Source organism: Elephantulus edwardii, unplaced genomic scaffold, assembly GCF_000299155.1.
Source record: "Elephantulus edwardii isolate Elephantulus edwardi_28Jun2011 unplaced genomic scaffold, EleEdw1.0 scaffold00136, whole genome shotgun sequence".
Classification (NCBI taxonomy): Eukaryota; Metazoa; Chordata; class Mammalia; order Macroscelidea; family Macroscelididae; genus Elephantulus; species Elephantulus edwardii.
The window spans coordinates 4,452,297-4,461,314 of record NW_006399886.1 but is presented as its reverse complement, the minus strand read 5'-3'; the positions used below and the strand labels follow the sequence as shown (position 1 = coordinate 4,461,314).

At 38.1% G+C, this 9,018-nt stretch overlaps 1 protein-coding gene across 1 annotated transcript in view; it reads right to left on the bottom strand.

The window, feature by feature from the left end:
* The window catches only part of NSUN3 (NOP2/Sun domain family, member 3), a 122,322-nt gene that overhangs the window by 56,135 nt on the left and 57,169 nt on the right, over positions 1-9,018 (bottom strand). Inside the window, 2 exon segments of the mRNA XM_006894147.1 lie at positions 3,374-3,495; positions 4,874-5,028. Coding sequence (XP_006894209.1) covers positions 3,374-3,495; positions 4,874-5,028 — 277 coding nt within the window.

Below are 9,018 nucleotides of genomic sequence, written 5' to 3'. Positions count from 1 at the left end.
CTATACTTGGACCAAGAGGCAGTCATCAGAACAGATCAAGGAAACACTGCATGGTTCAAAATTGGGAAAGATGTACATCAGGGATGCAACCTATCTCCATACCTTTTCAGTTCATATGCCAAACAGATCATTTGTGAGGGTGGGCTTTATGAGGAGGAATGTGGCATCAGGATTAGAAGATTTCTCAACAACCTGCTTTTTATAGATGGTTGCTTACTTGCTGACACTGAGGAGGACCTGAAACATTAGCTGCAGAATGTCAAGGACTACAGTCTTTAATATGCATTGAAACTCAACATCAAGAAAACAAAGATTTTCACCACTGTATCAATGGGAAGTATGATGTGAGGCGGTGAAGAGATTGAGATTGTTGACAATTTCAGCTTGCTTGATTCCACCATCTACACCATAAAATCAAAAGACAAATTGCATTAGGAAAATCTGTTGTCACAGACCTTTCCAGAATGCTGAAGAACAATGATGTCAGTTTGGAGACTAAAGCACACCTGATCCAAGCTATGATCTTCGCAATTACTTGTTAAGTATTTAGAGAATAATTAGTAAGTAATCAGAAAGTAAGTCATTAGAGAGCTGGACAATGACTAAGGATGATAGAAGAATTGATGCCTTTGAGTTGTGGTCCTGGGAAAGAGTGTTGGAGATACCACTGACTGCTAAGAGAACAAACAAATCTGTCAGGAGAGGGTGAAACCAACTTGTTTCTTGGAGGTAAGGATTTTAAAGCTCCATCTTACATACTTTGGGCAGGTTTCCAGGAAGGGCCAGTCCTTGGAGAAGGACATCATGCTTGGAAGGGTGGAGGGAAGGGTGGAGGGACAGTGTAGGGAAGAAGACTATGACACAGATTAATACAGTAACTGAGGTAATAGGGGTAGGTGTGTTGGAGACAATAAGATTAGCTCAGGATAGGTCAGGGTTCAAAGCATTTGTATATAACAATAACAATCAATCAGAAGCTGAAAATAAGCACATTATCAAACCCACTCTACTGAGCCAATTTCGACTCACTCCATCAAGTTTCCCAACTTGGAAAACTTTACAGAAGGAGGAATGCTCATCTTTCTTCCACAGAATAGTCAATCTTTTGGGTTAGCAGTTCAATATATAATGTGTTACATCAACAGAACTCCTAACATCATCAAAAGTGCATATAAACTATCATTTTTATTCCATATGTTAGAGATAATGAGTGATAAGGAATTATTAAGGTTTCTTTTTAATTTTTTTTTAATTTTTAAATCATCTTGGGAATTTTTCACAGTACTCCTTGGCAGTCAGGTATAAAGAGTAAACTCTTTTAGAATCAAGAGAAGACAGCTCCAAATATCTCTGATCTGAAGGAAATCAATTATCTCTTGGTGGTCAGGCCCTTTTGGAAAATTCATAAAGTGGAATAGATGCTAACAACTAACTATAATCCTAGAAAGATGGTTCATCAAGAACAGTCTGTGGATTACGAAAAAGTACATTTTGGCCCATAGCTACTTTTACAGTGGTGTTTATTTAGATTCTAGTAAAAGAAACTATAGGATAATGAAATCTATGGGATGGTCTCCATGAACTAAGATTTGTGCCCTTTCTAAGACAATACATACTGAATAAGTGAAAAGCCACTGTATTATACTTTTAAAGAGTGAATTTATGCTATAGAATTCAAGATACTAAAGAGCTGAACAGAAGATTCCAAAAGGCAGCACAGAATGACAAAGCAAAATATTACAATGAAATGTGCGAGGAGCAAGAGTCAGAAAATCAAAAGGGCCGAACTCGTTCAGCACTTCTTAAGCTCAACAAACTGAAAAACAAACTCAAACCTAGAGTTACTATAATCAAGGACGCCTTGTTGTTGTTCTTGTTGTTGTTGTTGTTATGTGCCGTTGAGTCGTTTGTGACTCATAGCGACCCTATGTACAACAGCCCTAAACCCTGCTCAACACATGTCGGGCCTGTTGTCAGAAAGCTCTTTTTCCTTGGAAGAAGACAACAAGCAGGGAAAAGTGGAGACTGAGCAAAAGAGATGGAGCTCCTCCACAAGATGAAGTGACACAGTGACCGTAACAGTGGGTGTGAGCACAGTGGAGACCATGGGGATGCCACAAAATAGGGCATGGTTCCAGTAGCTTATAGGATTGCTGTGAGTCATAATCGAGGCAATAGCACCCAACAAAAACATCTGATGGTACATGGAAAGCACCTCACAACATGAGAAAATATGAGAGCTGAAAGGAAAATTTATGAGATACACTGGATACAGACTTTGCAGGAAAAATCTCTGACACTCAAATAAGGAGCTCTCAATTTGAGGATTCTTTTGTGTCATGTTTTTTCACATGTATTTGAATCAGCAGTTGTTATTACCTATTAGCAGTTTTTAGCTGCCTATTAGTTAATTCTGATTCCTGATAATTCCACAAGGGAAGCAAAGAAATGCCCGATAGAGTATTCAAGGCTATGATCTTTGTAAGTTTATCATCAAGTTTGTCTTCAAGGTGCCTCTTTGTTAGCTCAGACCAACAACCTTCTTGCAAGCACCTATCCAGTTGTGTCATCCAGGAATTTTTATAAACATTTGTATTAACAAGTTTTACTGAAGTGTTGGCCTAAGTTGGCTTTTTTTTTTTAGCCATTATCTTCGCCCCCTCTGGTCTCTAGCTACATTAATTAAAGACAAATGGTCTTGAGAATCATCAACAGCTGTGGGTCTAGAATAAAAGAAATAGAGTGCTTCTAATACTTGACAGCAAGATTTGAGGGAGACTGAAGTAAGACCCTGGTGAGAATGAGACCCTAGTGGTAAGAGTGAGACTGTGGTGATGACACCTTGGTGGTGAGGGTGGTAGAGAGACAGTGGCATTGCTGTGGAGAAACTATGGCAAGGGGTAATCAGAGGTGCCCTGCGATAAAGGCCACAGTTAAAGGTTTTTATGTTCTTGCCAGATAATTGAAAGAGAGGCTGACTTATAATTGTTCTGAGGCAAAGCTTGCTGGATGATTTGAATTTGACTGCTGAATTGAAATCAAGATTTTTAATGATTACAGAATTGTGTTTTGCTGTTAACCTGGGTTGATATTGCTGGACTAGGATTTGTAGGGTGAGATATTTTTTCTTCTCCCACTCCCCTACCTATTTCCCTAATAAACCTCACAACTATGAGTAACCTCTGTGAATCAACAAAGCATATCAATACCATATGATTGGTAGAAAAAAGTACAGGAGTATAGAGGATGGCATATCTGACTTAGCTACTGTTTGATGCTATGTATATTATTAATGGGCAAAGTCCCCCTTTATGAAGGGGGTGAAAGTCAGACTTGGCCATCTCCATGTTGCATTTGTTCCTTTCTCACTCACCTTAAGAGTTCTATCTGTAGAACTGGTAACCTCCACCTTTGGCTTATCCTGCTGGCTGCCTTCTCAGAATCAGAGGTGAATAACCAGCTGCGATCATTGGAGCATGGAGCATCAACTAACACCTAGAGGAAAACAAAGGACAAATAATACAAATAAGCAATGTTATTGTTCGAACTTAAACATGGAAGCAATGAAAGGCATTGAAAACAAACAGCATATAAATTCAACTATTTCTTTTGAAACAAACAAAAAAGTACCATGATACTGTTTTCGTGACATTTCCTTATTAATATTTTTCAGAATAAATTTTCTAATAACACTTTCAGTATTTATACTTTTGGTTTTGTTTTCATTAAAAATCTACCAAAGTCTGTCATCTACACACCTCAGCATTACTAAGGTTATAGGAATTCCTAATTCAGTAAATCTTTTTCAATACCCGTTTGAAGCCAAAACAAAACAACCCAATGCTTATTATTTTACCTTGAAAAATCTTGTTATTTGTTCAGATTCTAAATAGGTGGTGTTTTTATATGCCTCCTTATTTTAGTTCTGCAGTCTAATAATGTGTAACTCTGGGTGAAATGCATGTGCATTCAAGTAGTTGGACCTTTTTCTGTGTAGGATTTTCTAAGACGATGAAAGTACAGAAATGAACTTTCTCCCTGTTTAACTGACTCTCTGTTCTAACTCTGTTAGGTATAAAATGACTTCACCATCTTCTTTAGTCTTTAACATCTTTGCTAAAATATACAAACAGAAGTAGTTATTCATGTAAAGCTCGCTGGTCTTAGAGACAACTTCTGTAATGAGGACATAATCAGATTTATTTACTTTAGTGATTATTTGCACTTATATCTGGAGATGTGCTCTTTCAAGCTACTGATTTAACAACCTGGTACATTTTCTTCTGGAATTGGTTTAGAGAAGAAAGAGAAGGTAAAAAAATAAAGCATTTTATTATTTTGTGGGGGAATAAAAATCTACCAAAGTCTACTAAATATGTTTGATACTCTTAACATGTATAGCAAAACTTTTACTGAAGTTTTTTCATTTTAAGCAGATATTATTGTATTTCTGAATTCTCAGCATGTATGTTACGAACTAATATTTCAATTTTGGTTTCCTTGAAATGTGTTTTTCTTCTACTCTCATGCACTGATACAAAATAGTACTGAATTAAAGCAATACAGGGTGTTAAAGTAATACAGTGTATGTGTCCTGACCCAAATATTATCTGATCTTTCCCTGAGTACCTCTGAGGCACCTGGAAATAGAAAACATTCTATAATCCCCAGTCACAGTGTTACTGCTTCCTTTGAATCATGCTGGTTTCATCAAATGAAAACTGTTTCCGTGTTCACTTTATCAAAATTTCCCAAGGTGCTGAGAAACAGCATCAAGCTATGTCTGGGAACTGATGGAAAACAACAACAAAGCAGACTCACAACAGTGGTATCATTTGGAGTCCATCAGTTTGTCACAATGTAATAAAAGTACCTTGTCAAATGTTTCAGGCTGGGCATCTCCCATTTTTCTGCCATCCAATTCAGACACTTTAATTACATTTACCAAGGGCTGCGGGATGAATGATTCCAGTGTCTGCCTGAGCCACCTTGATCTCTGACTATCAGATTCATTACAGTGAAGGTAACCTAAAGATAAGGGATAGAAATGTTTTAATACAATGGATCATAATTGTAAAGTTCCATTTCTCACCAAATATATTTCAAAAAGAAACCATCTCATAATTTCCCAGAAAAGAGGCTCAGATAAATAAGTTGTAAAAACCAGAAATGCATATAGACATTAACTTAGTTATAATAATTTTCATTTAATGTGCTTATAAAATACCTATCTTATTTAAGAGAGGAAGACCCTGGAAGAGATGGATTGACTCAGTGACTGGGGTAATGGTGGTAGGTGTGTCAGAGACAATAAGATTGGTATAAGAGCAGGGTTTATGGCTGTTGTACATAGGGTCGCTATGAGTCACCAGTGACTTGATAGTATATAACAACAACAACAACAACAACTGGTAGTATAGTGCATAGGAGGTTGAGTTGCTAACACGAAGGCAATGTTTCCGGAGGTTTGAATCCAACACGGAGAGAGAAAGGCAATCTCCTCTCCTGAGATTTACAGCCTCCTGAAAACCTCCTAGAGGGTCAGGTATCAATGGGTTCTGACCAAAAGCATTGAGTTTTTTGAGGGAGATATCGTATTTGATATCTGCAAGACAGTGTTTATAGCAAGTATGCCTATACAGTCTCTCAGAAGCTCTCAAGGTTTCATTTAAAGGATGAAACCATATATGGAGTTATCTCTCATGCCGTGGAGTAGGAACTGACTCATAATTGAACTTCCAGTGAGCTTCAGGGACAATATATTGCATGAGAGGAGACTGTTTATCTTTCTTTGGTGGAGCTGCTGATGAAGTTGAACCACCCAGAGAGGTGCTGCCTGAGTTAATGGTTCAACTCCCCAAGAACTATTCTACCAATTTGTGCTGTACCAATACCTCAGCCTTTCTCCCCTGTCAGTTTTTGACTTATAGCAACACCGTGTGGCAGAGCACAATTACGCAAGAGGGTCCTAGGCTATAATCTTTATGAAACTGTCATGTCTTTCTGTTGATGAGTCTTCCTCTAATCCTGATGCCACACTCTTCCTCATAAAGCCCAGCCTCCTGAATACTCTGTTCTGCATACAGACTGAAAAAAGGTGTGGAGACATGATACCTTTGAGGGAAGCTACTTTCATTTTAAATGAGAGAAGGTAGTATTATTTATGGGCAATCATAGTAAGTGCTTTCTGAAGTCAGAAAGACTTGGGTTTAACATACAATTAAGGTGACTTTAGACAAATTACTAAATTCTTCTTGTATTTCAGTATCCTTTTCTGTAAAATAAAATTGTACTCAGGGCTACAGATGAAATTATGTCAATCAAAATTTGTGCTGGAATTCTAACCTGTGGATTTGATCTTTCTAGGGAAAAGGGTTTCCTTTGTTCTATCATTGTTACCCACCTTTGAGTTAGAATCCACTCATAGCTGATCCTCTAGAGGATTTTGAGAAGCTGTAAGTCTCCCAAGAATAGATTTGTCATCTTTCTTTCAAACAGTAGCTGGTGGATTCAAACTGTGTGCCTTTGGGCTGCCAATGCAACTCCTTACCACTAAGCCACAAGAGCTCCCTTTTGTTGTATTACTAGGGACATACTGATGAGGGATATATATTAAATGTAATACTTTCTGAGCAATAAAACACAATAGTAGGCACATACAGGTGGAAGACATGTGCTTTCAAATGAGACAGATGAAACCCACAAATTCAAAGCACTGTTCAATGTTATTGTTGTTGTTGTTACCAAATGCCATCGAGTTGAGTATGATTCATACAGACTCTATGAACAATGGAGCTGAACGACTGTTCTTAGCGACCTTCAAATCAGCTCTGATTCATGGCAGTCCTTTGAACAGCAGAATGAAATCGTGCCAATCCTGCATCATCCTCATCATCTCCACTGTGCTGGAAGCCACAGTTGTAGTGAACTGTCAGTCTATCTCGTTGAGGACGTTTCTCTTTTTTCATGTCTCCTCCTGACAACATGTCCAAAGTAAGTGAGACAGTCTCACCGTCCATGCCTCCCAGGAGCAGTCTGGCTGCACTTCTCTAGATTTCATGGCCCAACCTGGTGAGCACATCCAGGGCAGCATCTGTTTGTTGAAATATGCTAACTGGTATTCTATCAATTCCTGGGCCTCTGTTTTTTCCAATTCCTTTAGAGCAGCTTGAACTTCCTCCTTCATCACCATTGCTTCTTGATACTATGCTATTTTAGGAATTTTTCTGTATTGGCCACTTTTGTGTGTGTGTGTGTGTGAGAGAGAGAGAGAGAGAGAGAGAGAGAGAGAGAGAGAGAGAGACTCTGTGTATTCGTTCCATCTTCTTTGGATGCTTCCTGGATCATTCAATATTCTACTCATAGAATCTTTAAATAGTTGAACTCAAGGCCTGTATTTATTCTTCAGTTCCTTCAGCTTAAGGAATGCCAATTAAGTTCATCTATTTTCTGACTCCAGCTCTTTGCACATTTTGTTATAAACTTTTTTTTTGTTTTAAGCTCTCTTTTCCCTAGCTGCCCTCTGAAATCTCTGCTCTTTAATTTTCTGATATCTTCCTCTTTTTTCTTCTTAGCACTTTAGTACAATATTTAAAGTCTTTTCTGAAATCCACCTCAGTTTTTTCTTCCTCCTCTGACTTTGTAATGACCTCCTGCATTCCCCATGGATGACATTCTTGCTAACATCACACAGCTCATCTGCTCTTCATTCATCAGTGTCCAAGTTCGGAAATCTGTTCTTGAGGTGGTTTATAAATTCAAGTGGATAGATACAAAGTCGTGTATTTGTTCTTTTGGATTTGTTTACATTCTGTTTAGCTTCAATTTGACCTTGTACATGAGTACTTGATGGTCTGTTCCACAATCAACACCTGGTCTAGTTTTCACAGTTGATATTGAGCTTCTCCAATGATTCTTTCCACAGATGTAGCCAATCTGATTCCTGTGTAGCCCATCTGTTGAAGTTCCTGCATATGGTCACCATTTGTGGGGGTGTTTTTTAATAAAAGTTATTTGCAATTAATAAATCACTAATTGTACAAAATTCTATCCTTTTATCGCCAACCTCATTTTTGTCACCAAGTCCATATTTTCAGACTACTTCCTTGTTTCCAACTTTTGCATTCCAGTCACTGATTATTGTTGGTGAATCTTGGCTGTATATTCAATTGATTTTAGATTACAACTGCAAAACTTGGTAGAAGTCTTTGATTTCCTCCTCTTTGGCTCTGATTGTTGATGCAAACATTTGAATGATAGTGGTATTAACAGGCACTCTTGTCTATGTATGGTTATCGTCCTGTCACTCACAACATATTTGTGGATGGATCTAGAAATTATCTATTGGTGCAACCCCATTTTTCCTCAATTTTTCTTTCCTGTATAGTAGATTATGATTGTCTGATTCAAAATGCCCCATGCCAATCCATTTTAGCTCAAGTATGCCCATGTCAATATTTATGTGTTCCTTTTCTTTTTAACAATGTCAAATTTTCCTGCATTTATGATTTGTACATTCCATGTTCCTAGTTGCTACTTGAAACTGTTTCTCCTCATTTGGTTTTTCTCAACAAGGGCTCAGCCTCCAGTGTGATACCTAATAGTCTAAGTATGCTCTATTGTTTATAGGATTTATTTAGATATTGTTATGAGCTATCAAGGAAGCTCTGGTGGGTGGTCTAGAGGTCAGAATCTGTGCTGCAACTTTGAATGCACATTGTTCAAATCCACCAGCTGCTTCACAAGAGAAGGATGGCAATCTCCTATGTGAGTTACTGCCTCTGAAAACCTGCTGGAGGATCAGCTCTGGGCCAGTTCTCACTCAAAGGTACACAGCAACAGCATGAGCGATTAAGTAACAACTAACTCATAGTTGACCTTCCAGTGGATTTTCGGAAGAATTAAATCACATGGGAGGAGACTGCCCATCTTTCTCCTCCTACTATTTAGATGTTGTTTTTGTTGTTCCAGTGGGTTTTCAGAAGCAGCAGTTTGCATGGAATGAGATGCTCATCTTTC